Source organism: Cavia porcellus, unplaced genomic scaffold (genome assembly GCF_034190915.1).
Source record: "Cavia porcellus strain 051 isolate PalLab524CR breed Dunkin Hartley unplaced genomic scaffold, mCavPor4.1 scaffold_6, whole genome shotgun sequence".
NCBI lineage: Eukaryota > Metazoa > Chordata > Mammalia > Rodentia > Caviidae > Cavia > Cavia porcellus.
In genome coordinates, this window is record NW_026947489.1 from 46,437,894 (window position 1) to 46,453,682 (window position 15,789).

General features: G+C 43.2%; 1 protein-coding gene across 2 annotated transcripts in view; it reads right to left on the bottom strand.

Annotated features, from left to right (window-relative positions):
• Positions 1-2,229: 2,229 nt before the first annotated feature.
• Kiaa1549 (KIAA1549 ortholog) overlaps positions 2,230-15,789 on the bottom strand; it is a 135,613-nt gene continuing 122,053 nt past the window's right edge. The window contains exons 18-20 of one of the 2 annotated variants that reach the window (XM_013158532.3): positions 13,542-13,699; positions 9,425-9,570; positions 2,230-7,728 (exon numbers count right to left, since the gene is read on the bottom strand). In XM_013158532.3, the coding sequence (XP_013013986.2) occupies positions 7,522-7,728; positions 9,425-9,570; positions 13,542-13,699 (511 nt within the window). In that variant the 3' untranslated portion in view covers positions 2,230-7,521. Of the gene's footprint in view, positions 7,777-9,424; positions 9,571-13,541; positions 13,700-15,789 lie in introns of both variants that reach the window. The other variant, XM_063250565.1, reaches the window with a different exon arrangement.

Genomic DNA, 15,789 nt, shown 5'->3' on the forward strand with positions numbered 1-15,789 from the left:
TTTTCTCACTCAAAACTGGATCCAGACCTTGTCTGCTTGTTCGGATTCTGCAAGACAGCGTATCCCCAAGCTCTTCCAAAGCAGCTACAGTGCAAAACTCCTGCTGGAAACCAAGACTCACACTTATGTGCTGAACTACAGTAACCTCACTTCAATTTGTGAGCCCTCTTTGTTTTAACTTTTTTCAATAACATTTTCTTTAAAACTATCTTAAAGCTTTCCCACACCAAATGGAAGAAGTTACAAACCTAAGGCAAATTCCCACATCACAGAACCCAAATCCAAACACCAGCACGGATATGTGTTGTTAGGACACTGAAGGAGATGTTCACGACTCCGGCTTTCTACAGCAGTGCCACAGGGTAAGTTCTCTGGACAGGCTCAGGTTTTGCCCTTCTGTAATACTACACTTTGGCACCATTACACATAATAACTAATAGTTAACTACACAAACATGGTTTACTAGACACGGGACTGTAATTTCTCCAGGATTTAACACTAGAGATACCAAACACATACCACCACTCCTGCTTATTCCAGACTGGGCAGTGGGCTGGAGATCTGTGGAGGACGAACACTACTAAACAAACAAGGAACAGTCCAGCAATAAAGTTCCATTAATCATCTCAGTCGGCACCAAAAGACCTCTCCTTGTTTACCTTTCTTTATTTTTTCTTCTTGTTTATCTTTCTTGTTTTCTTTCTACCTTAAGCTGTAATTGGTAGGCAGAGAGAAGAAAGAGGGATATTTGTGGTTCAGATTTCTTCTGCTTTCAACTCAACATTTTAGGCCGGGCAAGGCCTGACCTTTCTGCTAAGCCTCACCTGCTTCTAGAGACTTCCTGTTCTCCTATTGTCTTGAACCTGCTCTTACGCAAAGCACATAAAAGCTCATAGGTAGTGAGCTGTATCAGTTCACACGGTGTTTTGCTATTCTGAATCTAAATCTATTTTAAAACATTATATATCTCTATATATATACACACACACACAAATATGTACATCTTTGTGCACGTGTGGTGCTGGGATGGAACCCAGAGCCCTGTGCATGCTACACAAGAGCTCTCCCACCAAGCAACACACATCTCCTGCCTAAGACAGACTGAAACTGTCATAGTGATTTCTCCAGCTAGGCCTAACATATTGGAATACATGATTATTGTATATGTACATATATTTTTAATTCCTTCATTTTTCTCTTGAAGATTTTTGATTTGGTCAAGTTTGCTTCCATTTTCATAATGTTCTATTCTTGTTCATTAGGGATTTTAAAAAACGCTTTTAAATATTTGAACTATTATTTTACATAGTCTGGTTTTCCCATTTTTAGTTTCAAATGATCCTTCTGGGTGACCCTTCTGAACTTTCTTTTCCCAACGCTGGGGCCTGAACCAGGGCCTCGCACACGCACAGTTCATGCTGTCCCGAGCTACACCTTTTTTCCAGACCAGGGATCCTTAACTGTGGCTCCATTGTCAGCAGGAGCTGTGGCCCCAGAAGAGCCGATCTGACGCTATGGAGACAGAATCAAACTACAGCAGACTCTGCAGGCTTAAACCTGTACCACATTAATTTCTTTTTTATATTTTAAGGAATTTAGATTTAGAGAAAATTTACAAAATGGTGCAGGTTTCTGTATACCATTGCCACAGTTTACCTGACTTGAAGGCTCAATAACCACAGTAAAATACACTTCTACAAGACCATTAAGTAGACTTTTTTGGCTCCCACTAGTCTCTTTCTGTTGTTGTTGTGCCTTGATTCCACATTTCATTTGCTTGTTGTGTCCCCTGCGATAGGAGCTCCTTGTCCTTTTCTAAAGTTGCCCAGGGCTTTGCTTGGGTTTCATAAACGGCTCCAGGTTTGGCCTATTACCTTTCAAGAATATATGGACTCTCATCCTCTCATTTGTCCCACTAAATTGTAGAGTCCTAATCTTTTAATTTCAAAATGAAATTGCTCTTAGTGTGTGCACTGGTTTGACTGGGGAATAGCAGTAAAGCAGAAGAGAGAGTAGAGGGTGGGGCAGCGGTAACATGAGTGAAAACATTTCTGCAAATCCCACGCTAAATGGGATACTTTCAATTTAATTCCTCAGCAAACAAAAGCACTAAGTGTTCTCTCCAGGGACACAGCATCAGAGAACCAAAAGAACACCTGATCCAACTCTTCAAGCTTTACAAATGAGGAAACTATCATGTTGCAAAGGAAATAAACAGAAACTATCACGTTGACACCATTTCATAGCATTTATTGACATTTCCATTTAAAATGCTAAGAAAGCTGTAAAAATTGTAAACATGGAAACCAAACACTTGCATAAATTATTTCCAAAACTCTACAGCTCATTAGAAAACAGTGCAGCTAACTGGAGGGTAGAAACATAACTGACAAAGAGAAGGGCGGCTTCGATCACTAAATCATATACCCATACTGAGATTTAAGTGCCCGTTTGAAACCAGCCAACTATGATTGTCAAGTTCAGGTTGCAGGATTGATGCCGCAGGCGGCTCCAATTTGCTCTGCACAGTTTCGTACATTAATCGTCATCATCTAGGAAGGAGGGTGCAGGAAGAATCAGAAAAACATGACCTTGAATTGAAAAGGTAGGGGGATGAGTCAGCACCCCAGCCTGAGCAGCTCTGTGGAGCAACCTCTCCTGTTAATGCTCCCCGAGGGGCTTTGGGAGACGGCAAAGTCACAGTGCTTTCACTCCGCCTTGAAATGAGTCCCGGTGCTTAAAGCCACTGAGTTACTGACCACATCTCAGTTCTTCCAGCACCTCCTCTTCTCTCCCTACACTGTAGGAGGAACAGAACAGGATGTCTGGCTTGAACTTGGCCCTGGGAAGACAACTTAGGAATACTTGAAATCTAGTGGGCACGAGAAAAGTCCATGCCAGGTAGTCTGGGAAGAAGGGTCTACATCATCAGGGACAGTAGATTCAAGTTTTTCCGATTTTCAGCTCAGTCCTTTTGACCTACTTGCTCTTCCTTTAAATGCAAAGTACTCCCAAAGCACAAAAACCCTGGGGAAAGAAGGCAAAGCAAGGAACCTGGATCATTATCTACCCTGTGGGACACTGGTTTGGACTGGAGTTTATCAGACCAGGATATTCATTGCTCTCTTGCTTTGCCCACTGGTCCCTAACCACTTCATGCTCCCAAAGGCAATTAATATTCCTTCTAACTTCAACACTGCTGTGTGTTTGTAGCATAAATTGTTAAGTGTACCGTTACACACAGAAGCATGGGATTTGCACTGTACCATGATGGTTCAGCTTTCAAGTCTTTTTAATAGCAGACAAAGGTGTCCTAGTTTAAATAGCAACAATCACCTCCCAAAGTGTAAAAGAAATCAGAAATGGGCATACTCCTTGTTCATCAGGTGACAAGGGTAAGCCTGAACATTTCATAAATGTGGCAGCAGTGGCCCACAGAAACCCTTCTACTGTTACAAGAAGACTGTAGCGTGTTGGATTCAATGTAAAAACAAAGTTCCATGGATTGTGCCCAAGAAATGTATTTGTGCTCAGGTGGCCCATGTGCTGGTTCAGAGATGGCTTTTCCTTGTGCTTCTGCCTGGGCCAAATGCGGATGAGCAGACTCTGCTGATGAAGTTTAAAGATTTGCTCTGGAGGTAGAAATGTCCTGCTGAAAACTTCACTAGAGCCAAAGTTAATGGGAGACTTCAGACTGGGAGAGCCCCTGGCCCTGAGCCCAGAATCTCAACCAGCCTTCCTTCTCCACCGCAAGTACATTCCCATCTAAGATCCCAGGAGAAAAGGCTCCCTTAATGATTAACTTGGGAAGCCCAACCAAGCAGATCTGCACCAGGGACAGCTTGCTTAATGGAGCAGAGGGGAAGGCATCACACAAGTACGGTAAACACTGGCCTTGCTTATGGGAAACGAGACTCAAGACAGGAGAATCATTTAACCCAAAGCCTTCCAAGCACACTTTCACCCTCTGGTTTGTGTCACACCCTCATACCCTGAAAAATCCGACTGTCAAAAACACACAGCTTAAAAGTCACATGCCACCAAGATCAACACGTATTTTGAAATTAAATAAAGTTAGGAAGAAAATCTGTAGGTATCTGTGAAGAAGCCAAACGTATTTATTTATAGCCTACTATGCTCCACACTTGCAGCAATTCTCAGTACACTCCTTTTTCTCCCCACGGTGGAGTCCTTCCGTGCAGACCCTTACCAGCCTGGTCACTCACGTGCTGCATCACTGCAGATGCTCCTTTCCACGCTCCTCCCTCCTCTGAAGCTCCCCGTGCTGCCCCCACACCACAGCAGATCTGAATCAAATTCATTTTTCAGTGACAGCATATTCCAATCTCCACACCCTCCCCCAAGCCCACTCTGGGCCCGTCCCAGGCCATGTCACCACAGCCCTGGGCAACTTCCTTTTCTTCATCCAGGTGACTTCTGCAGTTCATGTCTCCACAGAACCCAGCACTTTCAGATATGCAACTGCCATAACTTCTTCTGAGTGCCCAAGATAGGTGTGTGCTTCAAATGAATGTTACAGATGTTTAAACTGTTTTAAAATCAGTATCCTCAATCTTTTATACCCATCTGTGATATCTAGTTGGAGTCTAAGATTTCAGAAGACAGGGCTCATATTTGTTAACCTGTTTGGAGCCTGACATAACAGCAAATCAAGAGCAGAAAGATGCTTGAGATGCTTTTTGAAAGTCACGGAAGGAAAGAGAAAAGCTTTAAACAAAACAGGAATGAGGAAGATGAGACACTGGACTTTCTGTTTCACTCAGGTTGCCTGTGTAGCAACCCGCTCATTGGTAGGTCACAGCATGTTACACAGGTCATCCCAGGGCACTCACACAGAAAGCATGTTACATTTTCACAGTGCTTTAAGCTCCCTCCTCCAGGGATGTGCGCACACAGGATCACACCTGGTTCTCACAACCAACACTTCTGGGAGGCGTGCAGGGAAAGTCTACTTGAGGAAGAATGAGGTTCAGAGAAGGAACTCGGCACAGTGGATTAGTGACAAAGTAGACTGCGAGGTATGAGTCCTCCAAAAAATCTTCTGCAAAATGCCAACTCAAATTTATAGTTTGTTTTACCATTATCATTTCTAAAACAGGAAAAAAGAACAGACCTAAAATTTAACATTTTTAGAGTGCTCCAATCAGTGGAAGTCCAAAGCTACACAGGACTGACAGGAGGACCTTTCTTTTAAGCCAAGCACACTAAGTGTCTGGAGACCCACTGAACATGGTGTGCCCCCATACCCAGCTCATTCTGAGTCTGGCGACTGGTCAACCTGCTTTGGGGGATGTCCAGAGGAAACAAGTGCAAATCAAGTGTGCTTTTTCTTTCTTTTTTTTTTCAACCAACAGAGCACTGGTGATCCCACGGGGGCCTGCTCATGCTGCTCCATTCACCAGCAGCAGTTTATTATGTCATCTTTGGTCTTGACATTGGTTTAAAGGTGTGCTGGTTCTAAGAAAAAAAAACACATGTAGAGTCCTTTATGGTAGTTGGAAGGGCATCAAAACTGCAGTCAGTTATATCCTTTGCAGCAGAGACCCATTTCTGCAACACACAAAGGAGGTAACCACTTCTAGGACGCTCTGCGTGCAAAACACTTATGACAAGGAGCAGAACCAGGAGAGAAAGGGCCATTTATTCCATCTGGTGTCACAGGAACTGAATTCATTGTAAGTGATCCATCATAAAACTCTGTTTGGATATGTGAAAGTCTTAATACCAATTCAGGAAACCTGATCTTTCTAAGTGACATAGAGAGGATCCTCCACTTTGGGAACAGTAAAGTATTAAACCAAGAACAAGAGGTAAAAAATCAAGCCTTAAAGAGGTTCTTTTCTCCCATGCACTTTGGCACCTCTGGATACAGCCTGATGGGAGCTTCTGGCTACTCTTCAACTTCTCAGAATGGACTTTGCCTGGTCCTGCGATTCTATGTCTGTATCACAGGACTGACCAGCATGACCCTGGAACCAATGACTACATTCTGGAAACCTGTTCAAGCCGCCTCCAGCTTCCTAAAATTTATTGCAGAAACACAGAGTTTGGTTAGGCAGAATCCCAAATTTACCTCATTACCTGTTGTTTAACCAAAAGTATTAGTTCATCTGCTAAAGAGAGGCCCCTAGCAGGAATCTCTTCTGCACGCACAAACATTCTTTGAGCTTCACTCAGGTACTGGAACACACAACACTGCTGTCTTTCTAATTATAATGTGGGAAGAAGGGAAATGATGAGTCCAGGGGTACATTTTTGGTGAGGCAACCCACCTCTCCCTGGCCCAAAGTGCACAGCACAGTTTTAATGTCACTCAACAAAGTAATAACACAATAAAATCAGCATAAGGGGCAACTTTCCTTTCTCTTGTGGTCTCAAAACTCTTCTTTACACTTCTTGATCTGTGACAGAGGCTGAACTGGACTCAGTTCCAATCCCAGGTCTTGCACACAGGGAATGTGACCACTAAGATGGATCCATAACAAATGGCTGGTCCTAGAATTTGTCAGAAACAATGTCTCCTTACCTAAGATTTCTCGTTCGACACGATGTGTGAGCCACTCATCAGCAAAGTGCAAGGATCTAAGAGGGAGAACTCCTGAAAGCCTCATTCTGTGGGACCAACCTTAATCACTTGTGCAGAAGTGGGATCCACTTAGAACTGGACATGCCCGATTAATAAACAGCAAATACAATTAACAATGCAAATCTAAACATTGATATGTATTTTGATTAACCAAATAAATAGCTCCCCCACCTCCCCCCAATTTGGAAGTTGTTTTTCTTTTCTCCTAGAACAAAGTGAAACCTCCAACATATTCTTCCATTGTAAAAGCCAAAGGTGCATCTTGCAGACAGAAAGGTGAGGGGTTCTGGGAGCTTTAGCACCAGAAAAAGAGGAGGAAGAATGTGGTGATGGCTTTGTCTGGAGTCATCAGGCTCTACAATCTACCATTTGGTTTTTCTCTAGTAGCCTTCTTTAAAATTCCCCAACAGTCTTAGTGTTCTTGTTGTTAATATTACTATTAAAATAAGTTCCTAGGGAGGAAAACAGGGAAATCAATCTGTTAATGAATCGTCTTCAATTCTCTCTTCTCAAAGAACAAAGCAGCAGGTGTACCGTACACGTCAGTCTGAATCCCACAGAGAAGCTTGGTTCCCTTCTGCCCGTATCATCTACCCATTTCAATCTTTTGCCTTTTGAAAGGAGACTAACTTAGTAATTTTTGTTAGCTTAGGTTTGTGTTTCTTTTTTGTGAAGTGCTGCTGGCTTTTGGCCAAAAATACATATATTTCCATTGAACCCGCGTGGTCACCAAATAGCCAATCTAGAAAACTATCTTGTGAGTTATGGCAATATCTAAAATTGCAGCTTGTTCCCTCTTAGCGGGCAGTGTGCCCGGGAGATGCGGTTCCTCTTACAAACATCCGCTCGGTCGATTCCTCTTGGTCTTGCTTCCACGGGAAGCGGATACCGGCAAACCTGCGTGGCGGGGTCAATCAGCTGTGGAAATTCTGCACGGCACTCTGTTTCTGGGAGAGCCGCAGCAGCTCCTCTCGGATCGCTTTGATGAGGGAAGCTGAGGAATGTCCCGGCTGGAGGTCTTCTGTGGAGCTGGTGGGGTAGCTCAACCCAGGGCCCTGCAGCCCTCTGTGGGTTACGTTCCCAGGAGGAGCCGAGGGCTCCCTCCCCGAAGTCCTTGGCACCTGAAACAGCGGTGAAGAAGAATATTCTTGATGTCCAAGCATGTGGGGCTGAAAAACACGGCAAACGTTACTGCACTTCCTGTGTGAGGACCAGGGGAAAGATCAAGTTCAACCAGCACCTGGGCTTTCTCCTCCCACCCCCACGCCACCCCTGCCCACCCACTACCTCAGCCCCACCAGGACCCTGCTGCTGGGCTGCTGGGCTGCTGGGTGGAGAGTGAGTGCAGCCAGGAGCTAACCTGGGGCTTCGAGCCCATGGGCAGAACAGGTCATGCCTGCAAAGCCTGAGAGGAAAGGAGCAGAGTCAGAGGTCAGGCAGGCCCCCAGATGTCAGCAGAGGGGCCATTCAGAGCTCCTCCCTCTGCCCTGGGACACAGAATGTGTGTGTGTGAATCGCTGGGACTGCAGAATGACCTTGCATCTCAACAATCTATTGTAATCTTTGTGTGTGTGTCCATCTCACTGTTTACCGTGGTCTAAAGCCCTCTCTCTCTCTCTCTCTCTCTCTCTCTCTCTCTCTCTCTCTCATACCAGGAATCAAACCCATGACCTGGAACTTGCCAGGCAGGTGCTGTGCCACTGAGCTATATCCCCGGCCCTCTAGAGCCTTCTCTTTAACAAGTCATCTGCACTATAGTAGACAACGGTTCTGATACTGGTAAGATAAGATCTGCTCTAAGTTTGATACAAATGTGACACTTTTCAGTGATTTGTTTTCCATATTTTTTCAATGAGGAAAAAAATATTGGGTCAATGTACTCCATCCGTATGTGATTGGTAAACTAAACCTGTGTACTAAAAGAATAACACTAACAGTCAGTTATCAGTGAAGAAAAGATGGTTTCCAAAGCCCTGGGTTATTTATTTCTATATTTCACTTCCTCAAATTCTAGTAAAGAAACACTTCGAAGTAAACATTTTTGGATTTGATGGGAAACCCTAAAATACTTCATAAAACTAAACTGGGTACAATAAAGGCAGGAAAAAAAAAGTGTCAACAAACTTTTAGCAAATATTTAGATAGTAAGTCTAACAATGTCTTTCCAGGAGAAAATTGCGTCTACAGTTAACTCAGTGAAAGCATTTGGTCATGAGAGGATTTCAGCCTTGTGGCTGAGAAGGCACAGAAGTACAAAGAAAACAGGCTACAATGATAATAATAAAGATAAAACTAAATGCAATACTTTAGCTTGCATTTTGCTTTTCACAGTATCCTCTAACAGTATAAAATTCTCAAGAAAAACAGATGAGAACACTTGTAGAAATTCTATATCCATACCAAGTAACTAGAGGCCTCAAAAGGAGGACTTGTGTCTTCCAAGGCCCCACATCAAGTGCATGGTGCAAAACCATCCATGGACAGTGGTCACAGTGGAATACAATCAAAATGTTCATACGAAGCAAAAAAGTACGAGCATGAATATTTACAAAGCAATCACACCAACGATAAAGTCCAGATGTGATTCACCTTCAGGTTCAAATTCACTACTTAAAGGCCTGAGATTGGCTTCATGAAAAATCATTTCTTTTCCCAAAGGGGAAAGAAATTTATCACCTAAAACCTGCAAGCAAAAACACAGGTAAGGCAGTAAGCTGTAGCTGTTTTGTAAGCTGTTTTGAAACAGGTTTTAAGCACAGACTGTCAAAGCAAGGAAATGCTCAGGGGTAAATCTCAGGGCCAAGCCCAGGTACTTACAGCCTCTCTCCGCCCTGCTTCATCCTCCCCGTAAGCAGCCCAGCCTGGGCCCCCGAACTGGCCTCCTCTCACAGCTGGGATTTCCACTGGCTGCGCCCCAATTCTGCTAGCGATTCCCACCTGTGTCAGGTGCTGGATCTGGGAGCCTGGAAGGAACACAGGGCAGTGGGCTGGTCAGTGTCTGGTGGCAAGGGAAGCTGCTGGGAAGGACCCTGTCAGCTCTGACCACAGCTCCTTCCAGCACAAGGGTAACAAGTACCGTTCAAACAGCACCAAGGCTGCTCCAGACACGGCTTTTACTTACCTATTTTATTTATTTGTAGTACTGGGGATAGAACCCAGGGCTTTGAACATGCCCAGCAAGCACATTAGTCTGAGCTCCACCCTCAAAAATGATCTTGAAGTATCTGTGACTAACACACTAATTTCCAAATGCTCCAAGAATCCTCAGATGCATCAATGATGTTCAGATCCCACGAGTTCTCCATCTCCCACTCCCACTGTTGACCTCAACTACCTACTACAATTTTAAAGCATGAGCCTCTCCGTGGTTTTATTTGGCTACACATGATATTTAAGGTCACAGAACATATCTAGGCCACTGTCCCAGCAATGGACTCTGTGTGAGCACTTCCATTACTGAAAAGTCAACGCAGTCCTCATGCTGTTTGGCACCGTCTACTCATCTTCCAAGGGGCTGTAACACATCCCCAGTGTGCTCGCCAGTGTTTCAGCAGGATATCAACCTCGAGGGGAGAAAATTAAGCCATATAGTGGTTGAAATCATAATCCAGTCATGACTTTGTATCTTGCTTTGGTCACTTTCTCAGTATAACAGAATTCCCCCAACTGGACGTGGAGCCCCGCAAACCTGGAGCCAACCCCAGCCCCACCTGGGCCAAGCCACACCATGCTCCCCACTTCAGGAGCAGAAAGTCATTTCAAAGATCAGACAATATGAAAGAGACCAAGTACCAACCACACAGCATCTGGTGAGTCTCAAATTCCTCTTTTCTGGCTTTCTTCATTTTAAAAAGCTGTGCTTACACTTCGTGTCCAGAGAGCTTTCTGAACAATTCTGGGATAAACATCTTGGCTCACATAGTTTCCCCCAATATTTTGGTTTTGGAGGTTACAGGGCCCTGTTGTTTCAGAAGTAAAATTACTAGATAAATGTTCCTGAGTCCTATGACCAAATTATTTTCCAATATTTAATGATTTAGACCACTGCTGAAAATAATGCAATAGTAATCACAATAATGGGATTACTCAAAGTGTATGATGTGCCAGGAAGTATTCTGAGTACTTTATATCTGCTATTTTATTAAACCAGCAAAACAGCTGTAAGCATTAAGTACTAATAACCCCCATCGGATAGATGAGGAAACTACACAAGTTTTGCCACACCACATCCTTATGAAAATAATCTCATAATCATAATTGTGCCCCTGAGTTTTAATGTATCCTTCTTTAATTATTCTCAAGACTGGGCCTTTTTCCTAGCTTGCTTTTTAATAGGGCACATGTGCACACACATGCATGCCTATGTTACTTTTGTGAATTCTTTCTTACCATCGTTTGCTCTTTTGACTTTTGAGGATTGCCCACTTGGTGATTTATATGTACCGTCCTCTATCAGAAAAATACCTCCAGGTCAGTGGTGTGTGGTGATGCATGCCTGGAATCCCAGCAACCTGGGAGGCTGAGAAAGGAGGGTAGGCTGGGCAATTTAGCAATTCAGTGAGACCCAATCTCAAACACAGAGGTCATGGGTTCAATCCCCAGGACTGGGAAAAAAAAAAAAAAAAAAAAAGAGTTCTTGGCCAACCTATGCTGTAAATTTCCCCTAGGTGCTATTTGTTTCAAATCTACACATATCTGATAATTTTCTATAGTCAAAAATGTAATTGTACTAAAGCTGAACACTTTACAATTCCACTTTGGATTAGAAAATATTAGACATGGTAATTTTCTTTTCAAATGCTCCACACATGTAATTTCTACGTTCATCTCTATAGTTTAATTAAAAATTAATACATCTGATTTTTGTTTAGTGTTTATGCTGCAACGAAGTCTCAACATGCAGCAGCTAACAGGAGAAATGAGACTCCATGCAAAGCACAGCATCTGGAAATTTGAAAAAGTTGGAAGCTATCAGGACATAGGATGTGCTCTGTGAACTACCAGACATATAAAACACACAAGTTTCCTAGAAGACCATAATGAAAAATAGCACCCATTACCGCAAATCTGGAATTGGCCTAAAGTAACTTCTTGATGACATTATATATTTGCCAGAAAGTTAGACAAAATAAATCAATTAACATGAATGGCTTCTCTCAATAACACTTCAGTCATAATTCATAACAGCTAAATCTTGGAAGCACACTATACGTCCATCAACAGATCAATGGATAAAGAAAATGTGGCATTTAAACACCACGGAGTACTGCTTTTCCACAAAGAAGGATAAATGAGGCATCTATAGGAAAATGGAGACGGGAATGTTAAGTGAAATCAATCAGACGTTTCTCATATGAGACAAACCACGTGATAAGTGTCACGTGGTTTGTCTCATATGAGAAACGTCAAATATAAAGAGCAAAATAAAAGACAGATCATAGGAAGTAGGGAGATAGATGTTTCTTAAATGGGAAGGAGATGAGTTGGAGGGGAGGGGATGAAAAAAGAATTAAGATGTGTCATGCACATGTACCAACTCCCCGTGAGGAAAGTGATCATGTACTGCAAGCATGTACCAATAAAAAATAAAAAGGAAATGAATGACGAAAACAGAAGAGCAACTTTGAGCTTTTGTAATAAATCATAGAATGATATTGAACTTTAAGAATCGTTCAAAGTGTGCAGAACTGTACAAGAAACAGGAAGAATTTAGGATCTTAAACTACACAGATTTTTGTCTTTTCTGGTGATAGGATCAAACCCCAGAGCTAATGCATGCTAGGCAAGCACTCCACCCCAAGCTACACCTGCACCCTGTGCAGAGATTTCAGGAACACAGAATAGCATTTACAAATAGAGTTTTCACAGTATCAGCTAGCATGAGTTGAAGATTTATGAAATGAAGCAGGAATTTGGTATTTGGGGTACAAGTCTGAACATCAGGTGAATTGATGGTGTGATCCAGCCATCTGCTATCAAGGATCTCAAGGCTGGGTGTGGTGGTGCACACCTGTAATCCCAGCACTTTGGAAGCTGAGGCAGGAATATCACAAGTTTGAGCTCAGCCTGGACAACTTAACAAAACTTTGTCTCAAAATAAAAAATAGTAAACATGCTGGAGATGTACTTCTGTGCAAAGGCTCTGGGTTCCATTCCTAGTACCAAAAAGAAAAAGAGAGAGAGAGAGACAGAGAGAGACAGAGAGACAGAGACAGAGAGTCAGAGACAGAGAGACAGAGAAAGATAGACAGACAGATTCAACAATTAGCCTAAAACTCTCAAGAAACTTGCAGATAAACTTTTTTCTTCTCTTTTCTTTTGCTCATTTTCTGAAAAACACATTAATTTCTAACCTGTCATTATGGAGGACACTGAACTGAGAAAACGCTCTTCATATTTTTTTTTCGTTCCCTAAAATTTAGAAAGCTCTTCCTTTTCAGACATTCAAATGTCTCAAAAGCAAGAGCGGTTAAATTACTGAAATGCAAACACACTTAGCACTATTTATAAAACTTGAAAACTGAAAAGAAATGCAGTCACTACATTTAATAGAGGTCTTTAAAAACCTGGATCTTTATATTGAAATATACCAAGTACTAGACTTTTGTAAGTAATCCAAACTACACATATTTCTCAGATCAACCAGATAAATACATTCTAGAATTTTTTAAAAAACAAAATGCATTAACTGTCTGACTTTATAATTTCCATCCCAGGAGCACCCCAAAGAGCTCTGAAAGCACCCCCTCTGTTTGCTGGAGGCATGTTGAGAGGCGCCCCCGCAAGTGGCCACACTCCCCAGCAAGGGGTCAACAACGTGGTGGCCCCCAGTCTCGGCCGGGTCACTTCTCGGGTCCTCCTCCCAAGAACCGAGCACAGCAGCTCGGGCCGGAAGCAGCCCGTCCACTCCGCGGGTGGACAGCCCAGCGCATACCTGCGGTGCCCCCGACGGGCCGAGGCCGGGCCACCGACGGCCTCTCCTCTGCGTAGACCCCACGGGCAGCCAGCGGGGCTTCTGCAGCTGCTTGTGGCTGTGCAGCATCAGGGGGCCCCAGCTCGGAGGACGGCAGCAAACCGGGGCCGAAGCCTGGCCTGAAGGCAAAGCACACGGACATCAGGGATCTGGGGTCTGAGTCCTTCACCCTCAACCTGACCCTCAGCAAGCAAAAACAGCTCTGCTTGGACTCTCCCTACCCTCCTATCTCAGCACGAAGCCTGGGACTCTAGCACCAGGGCCGAGGACTGCACCTACTTCTTCCACTAGAAACAAATGAGAAGGCACATACTCCCATCCAGACCAGAGGAAGACGCAGGGAGTGCAGGTGTCTGCCAATCGCCCTGAGCTCCTCGGCCTGGCTGCACACTGACATCACCTGGGGAGATTTTAATTCCTACGCCCACGCTGTACCCCAAAGCCAAATAGAACCCTCAGGGCAACCCAGACTATTTTGAACCTCTGCGGTGGTTTAACTGCCCTACAAAGCTGAAAATCAGTGTTCTAAAGCAGTGTTCGCAAACTTTTTGATCTATGAACCCTTTAAAATTCATAAAAATGTCTGAGCAGCTGAGCACGGTGCACACACCTGCAATCCCAGCTCCTAGGGAGGCTGAGGCAGGAGGACTGCAAATTCCAGCAAAGCTTGGACAACTTAAGTAGGCCTCTCTCTGTCTTAAAATATAAGGGACTGGCTTGGGATGTAGCTGAGGGGTACAGGCCCTGGTTTCAATGTCTAGTACAAAAAAAAAAAAAAGTGAAGACTCCCAAGACCACTTGTTAATTTGGATAAGATCTATCAATATTTATTGTATTAGGCTGAGTATGGTGGTACATGCTTGTAATCCCAGCACTTAGGAGGCTAAGGCAGGAGGATTGCTGCAAGCTTAAGGCCAGCCTAGACCACATAGTGAGTTTAAGGCCACTCTCACTTTGAGAGTGCATCTCACTAAAAAGAAAAACAAAAAAATCAAAACTGTGGTTAAAAAAAAATTAACAAAATTTTGGACATTTGTTTTAAAAATTCATCTAAAAGTAATACAGCCTTGAGTTATTTTGTTTTTTGTTGGTACCAGGGGTCTAACATATCCTCACACTTGCCAGGAAGGTACTTGCGCCACTGAGCTAAATCCCCAGCCTTAAAAATAATACAAACCTGCTGAGAGTTTGGCTCAGCGACATTAGCGCCTGCCTGGCAAACACAAGGTTGTGGGTTCGATCCCCAGTACCAAAAAAATACAAACCTGTATGAACAACAACAATTTTCATGAAACTAACTATATTCTTCAACCCTGTACCCCCAAAATTAGTGAAAAAATGATCCTCTTATATTGTACTATCAATAGGCATTTGTTATTTTAGGAAGATATGCTCTCACAAAATACATTCTCAGAAAAAGAAAGGATATATTAATAGCCTTTTAAGATAATATTCAAAAATACTCATTTAATACCACACCAAAACTCAGTGTTGAATTTGAAACAATATCAAGAAAGTTTCATTCTGTGTTCCATTAAACCCACGCCTTTGTCTTGCTTTTTGAATGATCATTAACCCATGCATGATTTTATGACATTTTGTCATTTAGAAAATACCAGTTCACTATTGATACGTTCCATTTCACAGTATGGAGAAATCCCATTCATTCTTGTCCCCACCTGTATCACCTCCTACGCACCCAGTAAAGTCTTTTAAGTACGGTCGAGCTCATGGGGCAGACAAAAGTTCCCTAAATTGATTTTTCTCTTGAAAGCTCAATATTACCATTGGCACAAACAACGACTGCTGTTTTCCTTGAAGTGACAGGCTCACTTGGCTCATTTTCAAGACAGCGTCTGCCAAACTCTCTTAAGTCTACACAGCAATTTTGCAAGGTATTAGTTCAAGTAAAGAGCAATGAAGTGATTGGTTTGGTTCTCAACTCAAGCAAGCAAGTGCTTTCCTCCAAGAATCCATACTCAGCAGAAGTGCCTTATTCTCAGGGTGCTTTCTCTTTGATAACAGACTCAAAAAATAACCTTCCTTCCTTCCTCCCTTCCTTGCAATACTGGGGAAGCAAGCCCAGGGCCTTCACGCTGTTATGTCCCCCGCCCCTTTTCCTTTATTTTGAGACAGTGTCTTACTAAATCACTAAAGTGCCTGGAATGGATTCAATTTACAATCCTCTTGCCTCAGCCTCCCAGAGTGC